The 26,065-nt window shown below is 37.2% G+C and overlaps 1 protein-coding gene across 6 annotated transcripts in view; it reads left to right on the plus strand.

Moving 5' to 3' along the window:
• Window positions 1-26,065, plus strand: part of ERBIN (erbb2 interacting protein) — a 129,143-nt gene that overhangs the window by 84,315 nt on the left and 18,763 nt on the right. For all 6 annotated transcript variants that reach the window (XM_042804493.1, XM_033009175.1, XM_033009179.1 and 3 more), the window contains 14 exons: window positions 4,520-4,583; window positions 6,791-6,865; window positions 8,068-8,212; window positions 8,667-8,739; window positions 9,936-10,065; window positions 10,427-10,542; window positions 11,576-11,645; window positions 12,674-12,773; window positions 14,818-14,939; window positions 15,545-15,715; window positions 16,477-16,659; window positions 19,369-19,483; window positions 21,201-21,384; window positions 22,179-23,700. In XM_042804493.1, the coding sequence (XP_042660427.1) occupies window positions 4,520-4,583; window positions 6,791-6,865; window positions 8,068-8,212; window positions 8,667-8,739; window positions 9,936-10,065; window positions 10,427-10,542; window positions 11,576-11,645; window positions 12,674-12,773; window positions 14,818-14,939; window positions 15,545-15,715; window positions 16,477-16,659; window positions 19,369-19,483; window positions 21,201-21,384; window positions 22,179-23,700 (3,070 nt within the window). The remainder of the gene's footprint in view (window positions 1-4,519; window positions 4,584-6,790; window positions 6,866-8,067; window positions 8,213-8,666; window positions 8,740-9,935; window positions 10,066-10,426; window positions 10,543-11,575; window positions 11,646-12,673; window positions 12,774-14,817; window positions 14,940-15,544; window positions 15,716-16,476; window positions 16,660-19,368; window positions 19,484-21,200; window positions 21,385-22,178; window positions 23,701-26,065) is intronic.

Genomic DNA, 26,065 nt, shown 5'->3' on the forward strand with positions numbered 1-26,065 from the left:
TTGTGCCAAATGCATCGTTTTGCTTAGAGCTTATTCACAGCCAGAGACTGAAAAACTGGCAGTATGATAATGCAAATCAGCTCAATGAAAATATTTCTACTGAAAGGAAATCAAAAATACATGGAGGCTATTTTAGAGGCATTTATCTGATAGGTAGCTGAAAGTTGGGAAAATGGTCCCATGGAAACATGAAAAGGTTGGGTTTTATTTTTTTTTTCCTTATTAAGCTTATGTCTGCATAGCTGTCAATAAAAGAGTAACCTTTTTAGAAAGAAGCAAGTTGAGAGTGTAATTACAATGATTCTGGGACCAAGCTTGCCTATCAAACACACCTCTTGAATTGTATGCTACTTGAAGGAAGCTGTAGTATTAACCTTAGTGAAGCTGACTGTTTACAACATCAGAACCTGAAGTGTAGTTTAGACTACCTGATCTCTCAGTGTTAGATTGATTTGACAGCATGTACAATAATATGAATTGTGAAACAGGTTTTTCAGTTTATCAAAGGGATTACATAGTGCTGTGGCAAACACAAATAGGCATAATGAGATGAATCCATGGGTCCCAAGGGAACTGGTGGATGAAGTGGCTATCCATCATATTTGAGAAGTTGTGGCAGTCCAGTGAAGTTCTCACTGACTGGAAAAGAGGGAACATAACTCCCATTTTTAAAAAGAGAAAAAAAACCCGGAGAACTACAGGCCGATCAGTCTCATCTCTGTGCCCAGCAAGATCATGGAGCAGATCCTCCTGGCAATTATTCTAAGGCACATAGAAAATAAGGAGGTGATGGGTGACTGGTGACAGCCAGCATGGCTTCACTATGGGCAAGTGATGCCTGACAAATTTGGTGGCCTTCTACAGTGGAGTTACAGTGTTGGTGGGTAAGGGAAGAGTGACTGACATCATCTATGTGGACTTGTTCAAAGTATTTGACACTGTCCCGCGTGGCATCCTTGTCTCTAAATTGGACAGACATGGATTTCATGGATGGACCACTCAGTGGATAAGGAATTGGCTGGATGGTCATACTCAAAGAGTTGTGGTCAATGGCTCCATATTCAAGTGGAGAGCAGCGACGAGTGGAGTTCCTTAGGTGTCGGTGTTGGGACCGGTGCTGTTTAACATCTTTGTTGATGACATGGACAGTGGGATTGAGTGCACCCTCAGCAAGTTCACTGATGACACCAAGCTGTGTGGTGCAGTCAACACACTGGAGGGAAGGGATGCCATCTGGAAGGACCTGGACAGTCTGAAGAGGTGGGCTTGTGCAAAGTTCATGAAATTCAACAAGTGCAAGCTCCTGCAGATGGGTTGAGGCAAACCCATGCAGAAATAAGGTCTGGGTAATGAGTGGATTGAGAGTAGCCCTGTGGAGAAGGACTTGGGGGTATTGTTGATGAGAAGCTCAACATGACCTGATGTGTTGGATTTCTGTGGTGGTGATTTTGGTAACAGGGGAGGGGGCTACAGCTGTGGTCCCCTGTGAGAAACTTCTTGAAAGGTCCCCTGGCTCCAAGCCAGACTTGCCTCTGGCCAGGGCTGAGCCAATTAGTGATGGTGGTTGCACCTCTGCGATAACGTATTTAAGAAGGGGAACCTGGGAGGGTGTGGGGACTTGTGAGGAGGAGTTAGGAGAAGGATGAACACTGAGGTCAGTGGAAAAAAGGATAAGGAAAGGGAAGAGGTGCGCTGAAGCAGACACCTCTGTATCCTATAGTGAGATGGCAGAGCCGCTCTCCCATCACCCATGAAAGCCTGTGGTGGAGCAGAGGCCAACCTGAAGCCTACAGAGGAGCCCACACCAGCACAGGCAGCTGTGCTTAAAGGAGATCAGGACTGAGGGGAGAAGCCCTCACTGTTGAGGTTTGGCACTGGGGGGATTGCAGCATGCAAAGGTGACCCACACCAGGTCAGCATGGGAATGGTTGCATCCCGTGGGGAGGACTCACTGCAGAGACAGTTCATGGAGGACCAGGTCCAATGAGAGGGGAGCCACATGGAGCAGGGGAGGAATGTGCAGCGTTCACCCCATCTCCCGAGAAGGAAGGAGTGTCGAGCTGACTGTAACCCCCATCCCCGGCCCCCTCACTGCTGGGGGAGGAGATAGAGATATCTGGAGCAGAGCTGAGCCCTGGAAGAAGGGAGGGGTGGGGGGAGATGTTTTTTGGATGTGGTGATGCTTCTCACTGTCCCACCTTGCCTGTTAAGTGTTGTCTTTGGTAGTGTTTGATTTAAAGTGATGTTTTCTTGTCTTCCCCTAATGAGTCTGTCTTTTGCCCATGGCCATAATGGGTGAGCCATTCCTCCTTCTCCTTATATGGATTCCTGAGCCATTTTGCATCATTTTCTCCTTCTCATTCCTGAGAGGGCAAGGGATGAGTGAATGGCTGCATGGTGCTCAGTTGCCCTCAGGATTCAAACCACAACACCTGGCAACGGGTTTGCAGCCCAGAAAGCCAACAGTATCCTGGGCCGCATCAAAAGAAGCATGGCCAGGAGTTTGAGTGAGATGTTTCTCCCCCTCTACTCCACTCTGAAATTCCCCCTGGAGTACTGTGTCCAGCTCTGAGGTGGGCCACAAAGATGACCAGAAGGCTTAAGCACCTTTCATATGAGGACAGGCTGAGAGAGTTGGGGTTGTTCAGCCTGGAGAAGAGAAGGCTCTGGGGAGATTTCATAACAGCCTTCCAGTACTTAAATAGGGCTTACAAGAAACCTGGAGAGAGACTTTTTACAAGGACATGTAGTGATAGGACAAGGGGTCATGGCTTTAAACTGGAAGAGTGTAGATTTAGATTAGATCTAAGGAAGAAATTCTTTACTCTGAGGGTGGTGAGGCCCTGGCACAGGTTGCCCAGAGCAGCTGTGGCTGCCCCCTCCCTGGAAGGGTTCAAGGCCAGGTTGGACGGGGCTGTGAGTGACCTGGTCTGGTGGAAGGTGTCCCTGCCCATGGCAGGGGAGCTGGAACTAAATGGTCTTTAAGGCGCTTTCCAACCCAAACCATTCTTTGGTGATTCTATGATGGCTTGGAGAATTTCTGTTAGAATTGGAAAGTTAATTTTAGTAGGTGGTTTACTGATAATCATCTGATTCTTTAGCTTTGAGAATGATGGAAAATGTTTCTCAGGTTCTTCTGGAAGTAGCCTTTTCATGTATTTTGTTTTTCTTTTTCTTCTTAGAGACTGGGAATGGGAGTTAAAGGCTTTCCCTTAAAGCCTATGTATGCTATGTGTGCAGTGTAAAAGATGGCTTCTGCTTTTGTCTTTATCATGTCTTTATGTAGCTTATGCTAAATTCATAGTCTGTCCCCAGCATAATTACTATAATGTATGAAAATCAAATCTATAGACAAATGTTGAGTGTAATCCTTTTTTGAGATTATTTCATTAATAATATTAATAATCACATTAACTTCAATAAGGCATTTTTTAATAGAAGTAATTTTTTAACTCTATGTTCAGAACTGTAATACATAGTGTATTTGAAAAACAACAGAAGCTTTGAATATCTGTGTAGAGTATCTTGTGCTTGTGCAGATGTTTTTTAAAGTTATTAGTGTTCATACGTATATTCTCATAAAAGACTACCACTTAGATGCACTTATTTAGTTTTTACAGAATTTTATAGTAAGTACACACAGTTTATATTTGAGAATTTTCGATATTATTAATTGTTCTATGGAAATTATTATAAAATAAGTAGAGAACATAATGCCATATGCAGGATTAACATCCCCTTTGAAAATCCTTTCAGGTAGTACTGCTGTTCACTGGAGTACTGATAGTGTAGACTACCATGTGCGGTGGTAGATAATCTGTGTGTGAAGTCCCCAAAGTGAACTTAAATGGAGGAAGAATGTTGCCAAAACACAGCTTGAAATAATGGATTTTACTTTATTTTAGTCATGGATTTAATCTTTGCCATAAATTGGCTTAAAGAGTATTGATGTGTCACAGAATCCAATTTCATAATCTGATTTGTTGTAGGACTAGAGGAGTAATTAGGATTCCAGACCACATCACATGGAAGCAACTTTGTCAGCAGTCTGGAGAGGGAGAAAGGTGTTAGCTACTGTGATACAACAGTGGTGTTTTCTCTTTTAGCTGATCATTATGCAGTGGTCTTTCTTTGAGAGGAAAACATGTAGTTAACCAGCCTTTGGCTGCTGGGAAGACTTACTGTGGCCATAGGTGAAAAGCTGAAGCGCTCAGAAGGGTAACTTCACTGAATTACTCTTTATCATAAAGATTACTCTAGTGGTCTTTGTTTTTTGTAAACTAATCTGTAGATGAGTTGTGGTGTACGCTGTGTGACAGTCAACAGCCAGCATGATCATTAATGTGTGCCTGGTTGAATAGTGTGTGAAAAATTGATCTTATTTAGATATCAGTCCAGTTACAGGGCAGCATCACAACTTAATACTGATAAAAATTATGTATTTGTATGAATACAGGAAGATTAGATGTAACCGATATTTTCTTAAATCTCATTCCTTATTAATACCCTTCCTGTGCAGAACCATGTCCAGACTGACTCAGCTGGAGAGACTGGACTTAGGAAGTAATGAATTCACAGAAGTGGTGAGTTTTGTCTTAATAACAGAACTTTATCTCTTCTATAAATCTCTTTATCCTTTAATCTATTTTTAATCAATATGAAGATGTCAACATCAGCTTAAGAGTTCCTTTACTGAGCAATATTATGTATACCTTACACTACTTGATGGAGCCTGTTATAAAAATTATTTGCATTTTCTGATGAATATGAGTATGTTTTTCCTCAATTTGAAAATAACACTCTGGAATGGTGTGGTTACTGGTAAAAAATTAATGGCATTGTTTGAATTATAAACATCATTTTCTTAAATTCTAAACACGTACTGATTATCATGTATTCAGTGTTGCAAGTTCTATATAATCTGTGCATAACCTGCCTCTATTATTGTACACAAACTATTTAGATCCAAGGGAATCTATATATTAAATCTGAATGTTATTCAAAATAGAATTGACAGTTGAAATGCTCAGATTTTTCCTTCAGCATGGATCAACTTGTTTCCTGTTCATTACCTCATAGATAAATGTCTTATAATCACTTAACCTGTCATATAATATTGTATGACCTGCCATATAATAAAATCAAGCCTTTGTATGCCACCAGTAGATCATGCAGAGCTGAACACTTGCCTAGTTGTATGTTTTGTCAGATAGGGAAGTGCATTTAAGGAATTGTTCATTAGTATTATTACACTTCTAGCCATTACCATTACTACCATATTTTTATTACAAGATAGATATTCGTGTGGGAGCCTTAAACTAATGTGCCCAAGCCCACGGTAAGCCATAACAGCCAGGAACTAAGTATAGTTTGCAAAATTATCTGTTTGGGTATATTTTTGGCTGAGTGCTTCATCTCTCCCAGCCTTTTAGCTACAAGAGTCAACTACTGGTAACATTTTAGGATGATCTTTTTGTTAAGCATAAAATGTTTGAAACTGCTTTTTTGGATGAAGATCTGTCTGAAAGCTAGTCTTCAGTTAAGATTTTCCCTTCAAAAATGAATTATTGGGAGTCAGGACTGCAACTTATGCAAGAATGCTGTCTATTTACAGTATAACAAAACTGAATTCTGCATTTAACTGAATGTGGTTGTTGTTGTTAAGGTGCAGTAGCACCTGTTTTGTATTACTTCCTCAGGAGGGAAGTTTAAATAGAAAAGCATATGCAATGTAGAAGTTTGTTGTGGTTTGAGCCTAGTCAGCAGCTAAATGCCACACAGTCGCTCACCCACCCTCCCCCCACTTGGGAATGGGGAGGGAATCGGAGGGGCAAAGGGAGACTCGCGGGTTGAGATAAAAACAGTTTAATAATAGTAACAGAACAATACACTGACAGCAGTACCAGCAGGTAATGTACCATACAGCTGCTCACCACCCGCCGACTGACACCCACCTGCTCCCAGCCAGCAATCCCCAACACCAAGGCCCCACAGCCACACTCCCAGAAGTGGCAGCCCCTCCCAGCCCTCTCCTGCCTTTATATAGTGAGCACAAGGTCACATGACATGGGATATCGGCCAATCGGGGCCCAGCCCTCCAGCTGTGCTCCCCCCGCCCCCGCACACAGGTGAGGGCACTGGGACCTGGGGAGCCCCTGAGGTCTCAGGGGGCTGCAGCTCCTCCCGCTGCCAGACCAACGGGAACTCCAGTCCAGCCCCAATCAGGATGAAGTTTAACAAGAATTGGTCTTTCCCTGATATATATGATACTTCTAACAATAAGTTGTAATTGAACCACAATCCTGCACTTCACTTTATGGATGGAGTGGTTTGTTTGTATCATGCAGATGCACTCTTGGTTGCTAGAAAATGAAAATTTGTTTTCCTTTTCCCCAAAACCACAAAATCATTGTGGTTTTTGAAAAACAGGTCTCGTGAGTTGATGGAATTTAAGGGTTTTTAGAACTCCTCCATGACAGAAGAAATTACATATAACATTTCTTTCTTGTGTGCCCCAGTTGAAAAAATATACTTTCTATAAAAAACCCCCAGGACTTTCTGTAAGGATTATTTAGTGCTGTGATCAAGTTCTTAAAATATTTTTTTATATTCAGTATATATTTACATTTCAGTAAGTGAATTATTTGTTTTCTTCGACCCAGTGAAAAATGTGTATATAACAGCTATAATAAAACATTACTTAAAGTTGAAATAGATGATTCACTGAAGTTGGTTTTGCCTTTCACTATTTTTTTGTATGACGTTTTTAAAAATTTGCTTCTCTTTACAGCCTGAAGTACTTGAACAACTGAGTGGGTTAAAGGAATTTTGGATGGATGGTAATAGACTGACACTTATTCCAGGGGTAAGTTCTTTTACTGTGTTAAGCATTTAGGATTTCAGTTTACAGTAGTATATGCTTTGTCAGTGTTCCTGTATTTTAAAGTTGCTATGTAATTTTAATGTTACTTAAAGCAAAAAGGCTAAATGCCACCTAAATGCTTAACTAATCCACTTAGCAATTGTCACTGATCATGAGAGCTCGGTACACAGCTTTTCTTTCATTGAAAGTTATATACCGCTCATCCAAAAATTATATTCCAATTCAGGAAAGGTATTAAAATCCTAGATCAAATTCTGGATCAAATTCAGGGTTGACTGCTCTTATTTTGTGTTTGACAGCAAGGAGAAATTTACAGGATAAATAAGTTGTGTGAATTTTTACTGGTCACGGCTGTAAAGCAAGCAATGCCTGTCCAGGTGCCGTGTGTACAGTGAGCATAGCTAGTTCCTGAGAAAATGTTCTGTTGATTTTGTCTAGGTTCTTGACACCTGTTACGTGGGGTCCAAGCTGACCTATTATTGTGGTACTTGTGAACCTGTGCTTATGTTGTAGTTAACTAGTAAATGAGTATTTGAAATTGGGGAAGCAGCTGATCTGTTTTCAAACTTAAAATCATTAGCAGTCTTCTGACATGAGGCTTTCTTGCCCGACGAGTAGTCTTCTCTATTTATTATCTGTCTTCACTTCAGCTAATTCTTCCTTGAAGAGTTGAGTGGATGTATTAAACATTTCTACTTTACAGTAAAAGTAAAACTGTGTTTGTGAAGGTGACTGCATTTTCCCTGTGAAGATTTTGGTAGAGTAGTATGCACAAATCTTCAAGCTTATTGGTTCATATGGAAAGGTAATACAAGCTTATATTTTGGCTTCTTTCTTCAGTTTAGTACAATTAAGGATGCATTGTTGTTGTTTTTTAGGTTAAGTAGAATGCAGTTTTACACACAAGGCCAAAATAAGCATTAAAAGACCTTACTGGAGCAGAATAACTGCAGAATAACTGTGATGTATCTGTGTATGTGGAAGAACATCAGTTGTGTGTATCTGCACGAAATACTTCATTATAAAGCTTGGATATTTTGCATAAAATTGAATTTTCAGTACTATAAGTAGGTTTTCTCCTTTCTTCTGGCAGTACACTTGAGATACACTGTTGTCAAATCTGCTGAATTTTTTGTTTTGAACTTGCACTTTCTAGAAGGCATTATTTTCTCTTGCTTTTTTAGTTCATAGGCACTTTGAAAGAACTGACCTATTTGGACGTTTCTAAAAACAACATTGAAGTAGTTGAAGAAGGTATTTCAGGTTGTGAAGGCCTGCAAGACCTACTGTTATCCAGTAATGCACTTCAGCAACTGCCAGAGTCTATTGGTTTGTATTTTCAGTTAATTCATGTTCTTAAAAGCTTATGGTTTAGACATGGAACACTTCAAAATAGACAAGTGACATTTTAGATCTAAGTTTCAATTGATTAACAGTGCCAGTTTTGGACAAAGATGCAATGCATAGCTGAAAATAAAATTTATATTTGTTTTGTAGTATTTGTGATTTTATACAATAGTTCATAAATGGATGAAAAACTGTTGACTGTAACAGGGTAAAAAAAATATTTCCCTCCCACCCATGGCTAGCATATGGTGAGTTGGCAAACAAGTTCTGTAAGCTTTTCTGTTTATTTCCTTAGTATACAGTGCTATAGGCATGCCAGGGAATACAGAAGATGTGGTTGCTTGCCTATAGGTTTTTTTCCCCCTTTAATTAAGATCAGAATTGGGCTTGATGAACTCAAATGTTCTTTTTCATTTACTTGTTCATTTTATTACAGGTTCCCTGAAGAAGGTAACAACACTTAAAATAGATGAAAACCAGTTAATTTATTTGCCAGACTCCATAGGAGGGTAGGTATTTCACCTGAATAAAAGGTTGGATTGCCTTTCTGCACACTTTTCTGTAACAATGGCTCCTCTTTTGAATCTTTTTACACCTACTTGTTTTAATTTCTTTTATGTGTTACTGTTTTAATAAAATTGAAAGCAAGTGCTTTCATATCTTCTAGTTTGCAGCATAATGGTCTTTATGTATTATTTAATATCAAGACATGTTCCTCACTTACTAATACAGCCACCAAACTATGAAAGAAGAATTGAATGTGAAGGAAAACAGGATGTTTAAAAAGGCAGTCAGACGGGTTTTGGCAGTAACATGGCTGTGGTAAATACTGCAAATGATTGAACCACTATCAAAAAGCTTGTAAAAAGTGAAGCTGCACACACACATTTATCTTTTTTTTTTTTTTTTATATTATAAGGAGAATTTTCACCTGTTCATCAGCAGTTTTTTTTAATGTATAATTTGGTGTTCAGCAATTTCATTTAAAACTCTCAAATGATGGCAAAAATAATTAGTTCAGAATTAAGTACTATACAAATGAACGGTATTTGTTCCAATTTCTTTTCTCCTATTACAATTCATATAGGTTATCTTTTGTTGTCAGAATTTGCAAAATACTTCTTTACTGCCAGATTCTTAGCTCTGCTGCCTCTAACTCTGGAATTTTTTTCTTGTTCAGAAACTTCACTCAACTACTGTTTGGCTATGATCTGTCCCATTCTGAATGTTTTCAGTGCCTTGCACTAGCATGTTTTCACGTAGTACACAAATATTTGATGTTGCTGACCCCCCCCATTTTCACTGAATGCTCTCTCATGAGGACATTGTAAAGGCAATTAAAAAAAACCAAAACAAAACAAAAAAACCCAAACAAACAAAAAAAAAAAAAAAAAAAAAAAACCAAAACCCCAAAACCAACCAACCAAAAAAAAACCACCCGAAAAATAAAAAAAGCAAACCACAAAAAAAACCTCACTAAACAAAAACAAAACCCCACAATTGACCATGAAACAACAAAACCCCCAAAACATATTTTAAGCAATTAGAAAAAGATTTTTCTTGGATAGGGAATCCCTCGGGTTTGAAAGTTTTATTTTTAATTAAATTTGAGATTTGTAATTAAAAGTGGTACTAGCTTTGTTTAAAGTATTCAATTCATGTTGTATGAATTAGCCTGTATAGAGGAGTATTTTTTTTTTTTTAGGTTAATATCAGTAGAAGAACTGGACTGTAGTTTCAATGAGATTGAAACATTGCCTTCATCTGTTGGGCAGCTCTCTAATATAAGGACATTTGCTGCAGATCATAACTTTTTAACACAGCTGCCATCAGAGGTATGTATTTAATTACAAAACTGTAAATTGAACTTTTTAATCTATTTTAAATTATATAGTCTACAGCTTTTGAATAACAGGTTCATAATTCTTGAGTAGATTTTCTTCATATATGTTTTTAAAGGAGGACGTATAGAAATATACAAGTTTTCAAATAATGAAATTCTGAATTTTTTTTAAGCAAAAAGTATAAATTTGTTGCTAGTGTATTGAAACTAAAGGTTTAATATGTAAAGATAAATTGAATTATACTTAACAGGCAAAAATAGAAATAATGCTGTTTGTTTTAAAACAGTAAATATGTGCATATTTAGAGTTGTGAAGATTAATTTGTTGGTGGGTTTGTTTTTTTTTTTTTCAGATTGGAAACTGGAAGCATGTAACAGTGTTGTTTCTGCATTCTAATAAGCTTGAGTTTCTCCCTGAAGAAATGGGTGATATGCAGAAATTAAAAGTGATCAATCTGAGTGACAATAGGTTTGTGAATACATTTATTAAAATAGAAGTTGTATAAAATATAATAATAATAAGGTAGAGTTATTGTTATGAATAGATTATGTTATCTTTCCTCATCTCATGCACAGCTTAGAAGCTGAGATGCGTATATTTAATGTATTATTGTTGTGTTCTGGATCTTGCAGTTCCATTGTATTCAGCTGCCTTTATTTTTAATGACTTGGCACATGCATTGAAGCACAGCCTCAGTACATTGATGGTTGTTAGCATGTATTTTTCTGGGCAATTAATTTGGTTATTTTCATAAAACATTTAATTCTTACTTAAAAGTTAATTGCTTCCTATATTGCATATGGAGGACACAAGACAGTATCCCAGTATGGTGTAAAACACTTCAGTGGGCTGGGGAAGGGGGAGAAGAGAGTTGTGTTTTATTAGAGCTGGTCATTAAAAACTGACAAAACATTTCTCTTTTGGGAATTTCCAATTTGTAGAATTGAAATATATCGGGAGTGAGTTTAACTGAGCTCTTCCTCACAGTCTGCCAATGCAGCTTCTCTGTACTCCCATCTGTTGCATGATTTATCCATTAATGCCAGAGCTTCTGTTATCCAGGGCAGCCCCTTACCCACACATGTATCTTGGAAAAAAACAACGCTTTTCAGGTGTAGCACTTGTTTGTTAATTGACTTGTTTGTATATTGAAAGATAAAGTGCTGAGGATTCGTATTAATCAATTCAGGTTAATTGTCATCAGAAATTTATTCAAACCACTGAACTGAGTTAAAGTCAAGTTACATTGTAGCTTTTTTAAAGATGCTTGCTAAACTGGGCAGAAATGGTTTTTTTATTCACTTGTTTTGATGTTTTTAATTCCAGGTGTAGCTTTGAATCTAAACTAAATGCTGTTGCCTTTCAGCTGTCAATAGTTATTAATTTAGCTGTATCCATAAATGTCTTTTTATAACGTTTTTTAGAGGCTAATGGAGGATTTTTTCTTAACAATCTTAACAGTATTGATAAATGTATTTACATAAATTCTTGTAATTTACAGACTGAAGAATTTGCCATTTACCTTTACAAAACTACAACAGCTCACCGCTATGTGGCTATCAGACAATCAGGTGAACCTTTTTAAAAATAAAAATAGATGATTGTTGACTTTATTTGCCAGTTCTATTAGGAATACATAGCCTTCTGTTAAATGATGAGACCTGGTACTGTGTATATACATCAGTACTTCCTTGACACTACTATGTTGTTCTCCTGAAATAAACAACACTGAGCCTGTCTGTAGACTTTCATACTTGAAGCAAAGTTCTGTGCTGTTAGGAAATGCAATTTAATAGATGTTGGATTTTTCACTTTTGTTTTTCTTAATTTAGGCTTGTTTACACAGGAGACTTAGTGCTTGATAAGCTAGTACTTACTTGTGTAGCATGCAATTACTTCCACAATTGGGGAAACTTAGCATGCCTTTTTTTGAGCCATGCTTCTTGCTTCACCTTTGAACTTGTGACTGTCTTGAGTTTCAAGCTATTAAGCAGTAACTCATGTTTGTGGCTTGTATTTTTGCTGTGTATTGAAGCTCTCTGTACTATGCTGATTTCCTGAATGACATGAAGGTATACAGGGCTGCCAGAAATCCACTAGTCTCAGATGTAGTATAATGAAAGCACTTTTACTAGTACTGTAATTTCAAGAATCCCCTGCACTTTTTTTTTTTTTTTTTTTTTTTTTTTTATGGGATGGGGTATATTCAATCCGGTGTCAATATGAAAAACTGAGCAGAACATTTTTCTGTTTATATGATTGTCTGTAGCTTTAAATGGCCAGATATATCTCTGTATTCCTGAACAGCCTGCTTTGGGATAGTAATAAGTCCTAGCAAGAATTTGGGTTATTTTTTGAAGTGTTTGCTTTTTCTCTTAAAGCTGTTACTGAGTTTCAGTTCTCAGTCAAAGCCAGTCATCGATCAAAGACAGATATGTTAATAGCTTCATTTTGTGGAAATTATTCAGAGGAGAAATGGTTTAATACAAGGCAGAGTAGTCTTCAAAGTAATGGGACAGGCATGCTCTGTGATATGTAGATCATAATTGTTTTTTTATATATATTCTCATAACATATCCTTCTTTCATTTACTTCCTAGTCTAAACCACTTATCCCTCTTCAAAAAGAAGCTGACCCTGACACGCAGAAAACAGTACTTACTAATTACATGTTCCCCCAGCAACCAAGGACTGAGGATGGTAAGAATTTCTGAAATACTCTGTCACAATGCTCACTTATGAAAATAATAATAGGAAGACTGTCGAGCTAATATGACTTTCACAAGATAAATACAAGTTTGAAGTAAACTTGTAAGTGATGAAGAGTTACATCTAAAAAATGAGAACAGTAATTTAATGTGATCTATGTATTGGTAAATTCTATATGAAACTGTTTCAGTGAGTGAGGTTAGGTGAGGAATGGACTGGCAGGATCATGTTCTGTGATGGTTGCCACTTCCCAGTGAGACACCATATTTCATTCTGACAGAGCATAATGATTTGGGGTGAAATTCTCCTTAGCAGGTGTCTGCTTTAGACTGACTAATTGAACAGAATGTTACGCAAAATGTTTGCTCAATTACCAAGTACATATTTTTAGAAAAGTACATAGCATTCTGTGTTGTATTTTAAAAGAAAAATAAATTCAGTCCAGGAAAAAAAGCATATCGCTCACATTTAGTTTGAACTGTCTTATAAAAGGTTGGGCCCAAAATATTAAAATCATGCCAGAAAGTTATTTCTGCACACTTGTGAAATAATTAGGAAAATAAGTAACATTCCATGAGTAACCCCATCAGGAGTTAAGGAAAAAGTTGAATCTCTTTATTTCTCCACTTCCTTTCCCCTGCAGGCAAAAGGAAAAAGTTTGTGCTGCTTTAACAGAAATGGAGGTGTGGCACATTTCAGTGGAAATAATTGGAAGCTGACAAGTGGCAACATTATTTGCTGTTCTATGGCACAAGCATCTAGTATGCTGAGAGAAGAGTAATCAAAAATGTCAGCAAAACCATTAAATTGTGCATCACTTTTAGTGCCTTGTAGTGCAGATAATGCATCTGCGATACCTCTGATAGAATGGGAGAATTACAAAATCATTTGAAGATTCAGTGAAGTTCAAGATTGTTCCTGAAAGCATTCTCTCCGTTCAAACATTTTTACCCAGGTGCTGGGGTTTCTTTCTGTAGACAAGGCAAGGGCTGCTTGTTTGGCCTGAGTTGACAGAATACCTGTCATTCCAAACAGAAGGTTTAAAGTTAAGTAGATAGCGGTTTTTAAAATTATTATTTTTTAAAATACTTTATCAAGTACTTTTTTTTGGTCAAGAACAGTTTTGGTGATAGTGAAATCTATTAGAATATTTTCAAATGTGTTTCAAATATTTTTATGTGTTTAAAATCATAAGTCCACCCATTAAACACAGAGTAACAAATATTCCAATGCACTTGTTGAGCCCTATACTTATTTTTCTATTTCAGGTATAGAAGTAGTTCATACGGAGAGTCTTGGCATTGGTAGTGAAGGATATACATTTGTTGGGGTGGTGGTGGCAGATTTATTAGACAACTTGGCATGCTATAATAGAACCTAACTGATGTAACACAGGTCATGGAGACATGATAGAATAAGAGACAGTGGGTATCCAAGAGTTTGTTTTTTTTTTTCTTGTGCAAAATTAAGCAAGAAATACTATGTAAAGCTCTTGTCATTTGTATAACTTATACAAAATCATGTGTTTAGCTTAAGTTTTAGATGCTTTAGGGTTTTTTCTGGATTAGTAATGCAGGTTTTTGTCACTAAGTCTTTGTTCATTTTAAAATTTTCATTAAATGAAATCAAGTGAATGATCTTATATGTTCTTAATGAGACCACATCACTGAAGTCAGGCCATATAAATCTATATATGTATAATTTACATTTATATGCATACACATATGTATTTTTGTATTTATATATATTAATAAAAACACTTTGCAGCAGAGTTCTGCAGCAAATTTTCAGCTGTATTAAGACTAGTGTACAGCTGTATGACGTTTTTTACTTTATAGATTAGGATTTTACTACTATGAAAATACAGCCAAGTTCCTAAAGCAGTGGCAGTGCAGCTAGTCTAATGGTGTTCCTAGACTCTTATCTTTTAAGAATGCATGCAAAAGCACACCAATCCCATCCAAAAGAATAAGAGGATTTTTATTTTGCATAATGTATCCTATTCTTATGGGACTCTCTATTTTTTTTTTTTCAGTTATGTTCATATCTGATAATGAAAGTTTCAATCCATCTCTGTGGGAGGAACAGCGGAAACAGCGTGCTCAGGTGGCATTTGAGTGTGATGAAGACAAAGATGAGAGAGAGGTACCGCCCCGGGTTAGTATTGAATTTTTTCCTCAATGCTTGGTGTTTCCCTCCCTCTTATCCCTACTGCTTAATCCCATCCTTTACCTTTGGCTGTGGATTTCACTGAAGAAATCAAGTCTTCAGTTATTAGTTGAGAGTATCTAACAGGATGAAATACCTTGGGCTTTGTTGGGTTTTGTTTTTTTTTTTTGTTTTTTTTTTTTTTTTTCCCAGATGATTTAAAGTGGAGCACAAGGGAAGGATGCCCAGCTGGTGTAAGGCAAAGTAGGGCATAACTAGGAGACTGCCTGACTGGTGGTGCCATGAAGAAATATAGTAGGGAAGCAATGATTAATCCTGATTTTTCTTCAAGTAAATTGCAGTTGCCATAATTCTTCCTGCTTGCAATCAATGGACACATTGGGGGGGGAGGGAAGGCAGGGAGGAGGGGAAAGTGATTCATAATGTTGCTGAATTTTATAAAATTGTCTGCATCAGTGCAGGTAGACTAAGATAGCAAAGTGGAGATCCTAGATTGATCAGAATTTTGCCCTAATTCATTGTCTGTTGTAAAGATGATGTTTTAATTATGGCATTTAATTAAATGTGGGACATGGTTGGTTTTTGTTATACAGGAAGGCAACCTGAAGAGATATCCAACTCCATATCCTGATGAACTGAAGAATATGGTCAAAACAGTCCAGACAATTGTACATAGGCTAAAGGATGAAGAATCTACTGAAGACACTGTTGAGGAGTCAAAACGAGAAGGCCAGACAATTTCTGTAAAAGATGTGGGAGTAAAGGTTAGAGATAATAGTCTCTTCTGATTTTGCAAGAACTTCCAAAGATCTAGAGTGTCACTGATTCCTTTTAATTCTCTTCTCCCTCCCCACTAATGCTTTAGCAAGAGAAACTGTCAGATTAAAGAGCAGGACTTACCTCTTCACTGTCTAAAGAAGTCTATAATAAACATCTGGTTTGCAGTAGCAATTTTCCTCTAACACTAACAAGGAAAATAACTTGATTCTCAAGCAAATACAAACTATGGATGCATTAAGGAGCTGGCTTCTTTAGTTTCTGGAGGATGCCATCTTTGTCATCCTCTGATCCTCTTTTAACTGCCAGACCTCACAGTGAAATTCAGTATAATCTCTAAGGATTTTACTGCTGCCCTTGTGACTGGAGGTTTTACATGTTAAGTTGGGAAGGCAATCATAGCAAGTTGACACAGGAGTCTCTTAACAGGTTGATGTAGCATGATAGGTGATAGGACTACTGTTTAGTGCTGACATGTTTCACCATAGACATTCTTGGCCTTTTTTATATTTAACTGGAAATCTAATGGTACAAATTGACCCCAAGAAGGAGGAGAGTCAAACTGATTGACAAAGGGTAGGGACTGTACCTCAGTAATCTGCAGAGATTTGTCTGCATTTCAGATGCATTTCAAAGCTCAGATTTTCCATTCCATAGTTTCCCAAAATATATAGTGTTAACACTAAATATCAAATGTTACTGAAAACTTTTCAGGATATTTTTTCTGTTAATGTTCTTAATCATATAGACTTCAGAAGCTGCTTCAATAAAGAACAAAGCAGATGAGAGAAAGCAATATTCAGCAGGCAGCCCTGTGCAGAAGTCTACTGAACCAGAGGCTGAGCACAGCACCACAAATTCACACATGACTGCACTTGTTAAAACCTTGCAGAACACTCAAACAATTGTCAACGATGGAGACATGCTCGAGGTATGGCATTGCAATCAACATCATAGCAGTCAAAGTATTGTGCTGGTGTTGTATTGAATTTGGTACTCTGGGAGATGAAAATTTATGTTGACAATAGCAGAAAATTGCCATCCATAAGTGTGGTAAATACAGATGCTAATAGCTATGTCGTGGCTTAAGCCTGGTCAGCAGCTAAACGCCCCGCAGCCGCTCACCCACCCTCCTCCCACTTGGGAATGGGGAGGGAATCAGAGGGGCAAAGGGAGACTCGCGGGTTGAGATAAAAACAGTTTAATAACAGTAACAGAACAATACAGTGACAGCAATATCAGCAGGTAATGTACAATACAGCTGTTCACCACCCGCCGACTGACCAACACCCGCCTGCTCCCAGCCAGCGATCCCAAACACAAAGGCCCCACAGCCACACTCCCAGAAGTGGCAGCCCCTCCCAGCCCTCTCCTGCCTTTATATAGTGAGCACAAGGTCACATGACATGGGATATCGGCCAATCGGGGCCCAGCCCTCCAGCTGTGCTCCCCCCACCCCCGCACACAGGTGAGGGCACTGGGACCTGGGGAGCCCCTGGGGTCTCAGGGGGCTGCAGCACTCCTCCAGCTACCAAAATGAACATGAACTCTATTCCAGCCCAAACCAGAACACACTAGTAAAAAGTTCATAATGAAAGATACATGTGTTTAAAGAAAAATAAAGCAAACTCGATTAAAAGTTGACTGACGTATCAAACCTTGAAAAGACTCTAGATAGAATTTTCCAGGCTTTGCTTGATTGTCAGTTCTTCATTAAATAATTGATTTTAATTGTCACTGAAGTGGCAAAATATCTGATCAGTGGGAGCAATAAAAACTTGTATATCCAGGTGTCTATGCACATTCATTTAAAATTAAAAGTGAAGGGTGGTTTTAAGAATATGTATTCCTTTGTGTTTGTTAGTGATCTGTCATGAATATGACTTGGATTATACTTATCTGTTACAAAGAGTCAGAGATTTTGTATTTCTAAGCTGTTTGTACACCTCTAACAAAGGCTGTGTATTTGTTTGTTTAGAATATTTCAGGCTAACGGCAATCTTTGGAACCTGTCACTCAATCAGTTGCAAGTCACAACCTGTAAAGTGCTTTTTTCATAGTTTCACAAGCAGATTATTTTTGTCTGTGTTTTGTATGCAGTGGAACATGCATATATCATACCTTTGCTGAAGAGACTTTATGACAAGCAGTTGTGGCTGTACATGGCAGTTTGCCCACTAGCTTGTTCTTCCTTCTATGTACCTTTTGAAAATACTCGTCTTGACGTTTTTCTTTAGTTTAAAACTGTAATTTTGGAAAATCATGTTAGTTGTCTAACAACAGTGATGACAATTCTTTGTAGCTGGCTCTATGCCAGTAAGTAAATGAGGCACTGTGTGTAGTCAGTCAGGGATAGTGAATTCCTTACTTTCATGTAATAACCTGCTGGTAACCCTGTTGCAGTTGAATCCAGATATCTAAACTTTGTATGCATATAAGGTTTTTCTTTTTTTTTCAACGCTGATAACACCTGCTGCATGTCACATCTAAGGAGAAAGGAGATGGGGTAGAGGCAGCGAAGAAGTGGTCTGTTCCAATTGCAGAGAAAAACAAATAGATTTTTTTTTTTTTTGTAATGAAGACTATTGTAGGTTTTTTGCTACATCTTAGTCAGGTTTGTCCTCCCTTCAGTCCAAAGAACAGGCCATGTAGTTGGTATCATGGGAAAGGTGGTGCTCCATTAAATGTTCTGAAACTTGGAAGAAAAAGTGAACATTAGCAGACTATTTTTGCAATCTGCAACAGGGATTTTGTAGCATCTGTAATAGGAAGCATGTTTACTAGAAAAAAAATTCCACTTCAGAGAAGGAAGTGGGTTTTTTTCCTTCAAAATATTACCAGAAACAATCATTTTTTGAAGAAGATAGGAATATAGGGCTGGCAGTAGGATACTGGATCAGTCGCATGGCTGCTCTTGCAGCAGATTTGTCAGTTAATCTTTCATAAGTGCTGAGCTCCATCTTATGGTTAGGAACTAGTGATTTCTAGCTCAGATGTGTTTAGCATCACTTTATTCCTCTGCCATTGTTCTTGAAGTTAGATAACTTCTCTTCCTTTGGGCATTTACCCCCAGTGTAAATGTAGTTATAAACCCAAGCTACATTTGCTCTTTCTTTGCTAGACTAGGCAAGCCAAGCTCATTCAGTTGTTTCTGACACCATAGCTCTCCATTCGTAAGATTTTCTTGGTCACACTACTCTATAGTTGTTGCAGTTCGAGCTCTTTTCTGCAAAACCAATACCCAGCTAGTTAGTCTGGGGTGTTTGCTGGTTCAGTGTTAACTTTCTGACTTGAACTCAACTGGAGGTTCTCTCCAGTGGTGGAACAGAGGCTGCATCTGCTTGCTCCAAGTAGGTTTTGTAGCTGAAGTTACAGGTTTGAGTGTTGTTTCCACGGAGTTCATGAGTGACAACACAAATCTGCATGTGCTGCTGCCTAGAGATAATTTGGTGGCAAATGTTCTAAATTCAGTTGACTTACACTATAAATGCACTACACAGTTGTTATGTTATGCCTATGTTATATTGCTTGTATATTTTTTCCCCTTTATTGTTCAGTAAGTGACAGTTTGGATAACATTTACTTATCCTTTAAGTAGTTCTTTAAAATGCACACCATAAAGCTGTTTTTCCTTTAACAGGAGTCAGAAGAACTCTCCTCTGATGATGAAATGAAAATGGCAGAAATGCGACCACCACTGATAGAAACCTCCATAAACCAACCAAAAGTGGTAGCTCTTAGCAATAACAAAAAAGGTTAGATAACATAAAAAGCAATAGAAGTGTTGTGTGATTCTGATAATTTCTTGACTCACAGTAACTAGTTTTTCCAGTTAAATTATGTAAAAGTAGATTTCATTTGTATGCTTTAAAAGGAAGATGATCAATTCTCTAGTTAAACAATGAAAGGAGAAAAAAATTCTGCAGAATCTTATATTTGAGTGTGTGGTAGGGAAATTTGGGTTGACATCCTCCTAATTTTCTTGATTCTTGTCATCAGTTTAAAAGCAGAGGGGTAAAGGAGATGCGTGGGTTTTGGGGGACTGTTAGTTCGAACACACTCTTGATACGCTTAAGAAAAGGATTGCAGAAAGTGGTATATACCTTGCAAATATTCCATATTCCCTCCTTCCCCAGAATTTGTGGATTATTGCTGCTGTAGGCAGCAACTTCACTTGTTTAAATTTCTCAGAGAAGCTGTGCTGTCTTCCTAAGATTTAAGAATAAACTTCTCTTGTGGCAACTCTTCCTCCAGAGTCACCTTACTCTTTTATTTTATTTCTTTCCTCTATCAGGAAACTTCAGAACATTTTTTTTGTTACTGAAGCTATATATTGTCTGAAAGATAATTTCAGTCTGGGTACTTCTCTAAGAGTAAGGAATTACCTAGGATTTAGAGAAAACACAGTTTAAAAGTTGGAGAGCAAATTGTATTTTGCTGCATATGATAACCTGGTCTGGTACTTTCCAATATAAAAGGCTTTTCTGGCCTTTAGATGTAAAAGGGTGAGATTTAGTGGGAATGAAGGAAATGCACATGGAGGTTAGCAGGAAGAGTCTGCTGAGGATCACATGCAGGTGAAAAGATTGGAGTTTATCAATGCTGTCTTTGGGGTTTTGATGTCTGACTAATGTACTAAGTCTCTGGAGATAGAAATTAGTTCCACAAAATTGATGCTTTTGACACCTGTAACTGGGTCTTGAAGCAAAAATTCAAATGTATTTTTACAATTATATTAAAATCATGGCTGTCTTGCAGTCCCACAGGGAAATTATTTTTATATGAATGTAGTATGTAAATATGCATACATTATGCAAGAATCAGTGTGAACAGGTGTATATTACTCTAAATGTTGTTCTAAGTGATCTGCAAAGCATGGGAATGCACTGGATTCCAACTCTGTAGAAGAACATTTTTATTTCCTGATTTTTTACATTTATGTAACTATACATAGCTTATCCAGTGATCTAAGTCTTTTCAGAGTGCTTGGTCCAATAAATAGCTATTTAGCAATGATATAATGTTAAAAATCAGGAACTGTGTACACTTTCAAAATCCTGCACATGAAGCAGTGTACTTAATTTTCATAGGGGCTAATAGACTCATGCAATTCAAAACTTTGAAATCACTGCAAAAACAGAAATATGATTTGATAGATATTTTGGGGAAATAGTACATAATGTAGCACTAGCTTATGCCGAGGAAACTTGGAATAAAGCAACAAGTTAAATTTCATTAACAGATGAGGGCTGTTTGTATGGAGCCAAATATTTTTTAAAATAGAAACTATTGCCAACAGCCTTTTTTAAGTTTAAATGCAGTTTGCAAAGGTGTTAGCTTACATTTTAATTTCTAGTGGTAATAATTACTGAAGAACGAGAGACAATTTCTAAATACTGTAACATGCACACATTAAATGGCTATTAAATCGATGTATGTGTGGGTAACTAAACTTGCAAATTTTTATTTCAGATGATTCAAAATATGCTGATTCCTTATCAGATGAAGCTACCCACAATAGCAATCAGAATAACAGCAACTGTTCCTCTCCTTCTCGAATGTCAGATTCTGTTTCCTTAAATACTGAAAGTAGCCAAGATATTTCTATCTGCTCTCCAGACAAAGAAACACATGCTGGTGTTTTATCCAAGATCAGGTTTGTAAGATACTGTATACGACCGAGCAAATATAATAGAAAAATGTTACTTAATCTTTCATATGTGTCCATTTCCTCAATTCATTAGTTTATCATTCATTAAATAAACTTTAATGTTTTGAAATAAGGGTAAATAATGGAATAGTTCTTTAAAAAAGAAAGGACAATAACATTTAGAGGCTGATTTTAGTATAAAAGACATGGTACCCATCTGTTTTAATAATAGAGTGTAATAATTTCATCCTTATAATTTGTTATCCCTGCAAAATACTTCAATGCACCATTTTAACAGCTCCCTGCTTTTATTTGCGTAATTTTGAAGATCAATTTGGTTACTAACATAACTATAAAAGGCCTTTAGAAACTTATAGAAAATGGACTTACAGGTTGCTACTTTTTTTGAGGTTTTAGTTAGAAGGTGCCTTTTTTTATTTTTAAATTGCCAGTAGAAACAAGACGTTTGCCCCAAACTGTCATGCAACTTGCAAGTATTTGATTTAAAAATTTGAGTTATTGTCAATTTGTGACACTTTTAAACTGTATTTAATAATTCCTGTTGAATTTAAGCAAACTTCTGAAATCAGGTGACACAAACATTACTAAAATGAGCCCTCTATATAGTATGTTTCTTTAATGGTAAAATAGCAAATCATAATTCTGTATATTGGTCTTGGTCCTGTTTTTTGTGCACAGTATGGTTGTGTTGCATGTTAATGATTATTTTTTCTAAAACAATTCTTAAAGGAATATATTGGTTTCTTTTGGAATTTAAGAGACATTATTTTATTTTCCAGGCAAGAAGATGAAAATCTGAATAACCTTTTGCAAAATGGAGGTGAACTGAGCATTACAGTAGAAGAAAAAATAAACGTGCAAGAGAAGGTTACAAATTTGTCTGAATATGAACTAAACATTGAAGAAAGATTAGGCCTGATAGGAAAGGGTGTTGATCTAAGCACTCCTATAGAGGAGTCTCACAAATTAGACCAAATAAACATGAATATCAATGAACTGGTTAGTGAAGAGGCAGTGCCAGTTCCTGCAGAAAGGTTAGAATCACAGGAAATAGCTTCAGTAAAGGGCTTTTTGAATAACAACAGGAAAGAAGAAAGTGAGCACTTGGAAAATGGAAATAAATATCCTATAAATAAAGTAAATGGACATCCTGAGGAAGCAGTACAGTCTCCCAGTAAAGACAAACTAACAAGAAGCACTACGGTTGATGGCGATTCTGCTGAGCTGTCTATTTCAAGGAGCACTGAAGATTTGTCCCCACAGAGAAGTGGTCCTGTGATGAAATCTCACAGCGTCACCAGTATGGACACTGGTGGTCTGAAAATCTACGATACTGTCAATGAGAATGGATCTCAACAGTCAAACTCGGTGGTAAAATCAGCATCTAATAGTGCAGATGGAAAAAACATAGTCCGAAGTAAATCTGCTACTCTTCTGTATGATCAGCCTTTGCAAGTTTTTCCAGGATCATCATCATCATCTGACTTAGTATCTTCTGCAAAAACTGTGTTTAAGTTTGATTCAAATCACAATCCGGAAGATGCTAATGTAGCGAGAGGATCAGTGACGAGTGGTGCACAGATGTTCTCTGCTCCCCAGTATAATATTCAGTACAGCAGCAGTGCAACAGCAAAAGATACCTTGTGGCCCCAGAAACAAAATACCCAAGTAGAACAAGGCAGCTTACCTCCTTCACGTCTGCTTCGGTCTGACAGTACAGAAAACCCCAGCTATATAAAGCATGCTGCCAATATGAATTTCTCCAATCATAACAATGTCCGAGCCAGCACTGTGTATAATACCCATCAACGGATGGCTGGGAGACATACAGATATGTGGGCTATTCCACTGAATGACAGACTGTTCCCAGGAGCAGCCAGACACACTCTTCAAAGGCAGAGCAGTGTGTCTTCTACAGCTTCTATAAATGTTGGGGATACTGGACCTTCAAGGCGGACGCAGGTTCCTGAAGGGGACTATTTAACATACAGAGATTTGCATTCAGTGGGAAGAGCTCCACCAGTGATGTCTGGGCAGCAGAGACCTCTTTCTGCCAGGACATATAGCATTGATGGTCCAAATGTACCTCGACCACAGAGTGCTCGGCCATCAGTGAATGAAATACCAGAAAGGACTATGTCAGTTAGTGACTTCAATTACTCACGGACTAGCCCTTCAAAGAGGTCAAACCCAAGGGTTAGCTCTGAGCACTCTTTATTAGAACATCCAGGAAAAAGTAAAGTCCCTCATGACTGGAGGGAACAGGTGCTGCGACATATTGAGGCTAAAAAGCTAGAAAAGGTAAAAATAATAATTTAAAAACTTTTTTTTCCATAGCCAGCTAACAGAAAGGTAGAAGAGAAATACTCTGTCTTTTGAACTGCTTTTAATTACCAGTGAAAATGTACCTCTGATACTGCCTTAAAAAGGATAAACATGCTTGTGATGAGTATCTGAGAAACAGTCAAATGGTGGACTGTAAATGAACGGTCCCCCCAAAGAAAAAAAAGTCCCTATTGCTTTTATATCATACCTGCCAGCTTAGTCCAATTACTTTAGAGAACGTTGAATAATGTCACATTGACCTGCTGGACTGCAAGGCCAGCTCTTTTGGGCCAGGTAATTTTTATGGTAGCATTGTATTTGTATTATACTAAAATATTCTCTTATGCTTCTTGATTTTTCTGTTTTTAAAAGTATATTCTGTATTTAAAAGTATAGGTCTACAGCTTCAGTTGCTGAAGAATTCAAAAGCCGTAATTAACATGTATTTGCCTCCAAGCCAGTTGTCTTTTGAAGTTGGGTATCTGACAGATTGTTGAATGAATATTTATTGCTGTGAGATGAGAACACTTAAAAATCTTGTTCACTTCAGGAAATCACAGGAGGTTTTGATTTAACTAGAGACGATGAACAGGATTCTTTATGTACTGTAAATGCTATCAAGAATTTGAGCTGATAGGTAGAGATGAACAATTATTTATCTTCAAAGAATTTGAATAGAGACTGAAAGAGTGTAATCTATACTGTCCAGCTAAACCAGTTTAAAATAGCATCACTAAATAATGGATAGAATGTAATTAGCCTGATCGTGTTTCCTTGGAGGGGAAGTAACGCAGCTGAAATACATTTTGATTATAACAGCTAGATTAATTTTATTTTTTAATTTCCTTTGAAAGAAGATAGTTTGGTTTGTGATTATTATGTTAAATACTTCAATATCCATGATAGCTGAAGAAATGTAATTGGAGATGTTTGGAAAAATTACTTTTAACTGTAATTTTTCTTCTGAAATCTAAGTATTTGGAGAGATGGGTTTGCTTTTGTTTTAAGTTGCATAACTGCTGGTGATAGAAGGAGATGGGTTTTCTTTTTTTAAAGAAGCCTGCACAACAGCTGCACCTGCTCTTCTGATCCAATTTGAGTACAACATAAAATATTTTAAGGCTTTCACAGTAATGTGTTGTAATGTGGGGACACAAGGCGGTCACAAACCTCACCATGTTCCAACCCTAATAAAAGGTGCATTCTCCGATCTTTCATTCTCCTGGATGCATGTATCAAATCTTACATGGAATGAAAGAAGAGCAAAAGTCCCAGCAATCCCTGAATGCAGAGGGAAACAAAACTTCAGTGCACTGCTAATGCAGTTTGTTTATAGTTTGTTTACAGTTGACATGTTAGAAATAGTGTTTAATACACGGTGATACCTCTCTAGGTACTGTAGCAGTGTAGTCAACTTTACTGAAATGAAATTGATTGCTTGACTTGATTCCCTTCATATCTGCCCACACTCTATCATGCTTTAAATGTAAACCTTATTTTTTCTTTTTCACTAGAGGAATATGGAATAGCTGCTATTGAGATCTTCGATGTGTATCTAATTTAATAGATCCTAGAAGTCTGTTTTGTATGTGCGTGTTTCCTTTGTTCTGGCCTTAAAGTGTTTTAAAGTAGCTTTTACTCAGCAACCTGAGACTTATTTATGAGTTTGAAAGTGAGTATGTGTATAATTATTTACTTTATATTCTCTGGGATATGACTGACTTAAAAAGAAAAACATGAACTGTGAAAAATGTAGATATCCTATATGGCAGCTGGCAAATATGATAATGTGGAAATTCTAGGAATTCAGTGGTTATTTCTTTGTTCTTCTAAAGTAATGGTTTTGGTACTTCTGTTTGTAATTAATAATTAGCTGAGCTGGGGAGGGGGGGAGCGGGCGGGAGTGAAGCCTTAATCTATAAACTAGACTTCTGAAACGTTTTGAAGTCTGAAAAATTTTCAGTAATTACAGAACTCATTTAAGGAACAAGTTCAATTACAGAGCTTATTTAAGGAACATTTATTGGAAATTGCTTTGACAAAGCTTTCATGGATTTAAAATGCCGTTCCTTCTTTTAAAGCATAAGACACAACACTGACAAAAAGAGGTATACAAAATTAAGCCTTATGAGGAATGTTTAATTCTTATCTTCTTGCCTGTAGTTATACACAGCAGTATTAAATTTAATCATGTTTGTTATTTCTATCCAGTGCTTATTAAGAAAGAGGGTGTAGTGGGGTTTTGGGGATTGTTCTTTTGGATTTGTTGTGTTGTGTTTTGTTTTTTTTTTTTCTTTTTGAAAAGTTCCTGAAGTACTTGTTTATTTTGTTTTTATAAAAT

Source organism: Tyto alba, unplaced genomic scaffold (assembly GCF_018691265.1).
Source record: "Tyto alba isolate M040663 unplaced genomic scaffold, T.alba_DEE_v4.0 Super-Scaffold_42, whole genome shotgun sequence".
NCBI classification, from domain to species: domain Eukaryota; kingdom Metazoa; phylum Chordata; class Aves; order Strigiformes; family Tytonidae; genus Tyto; species Tyto alba.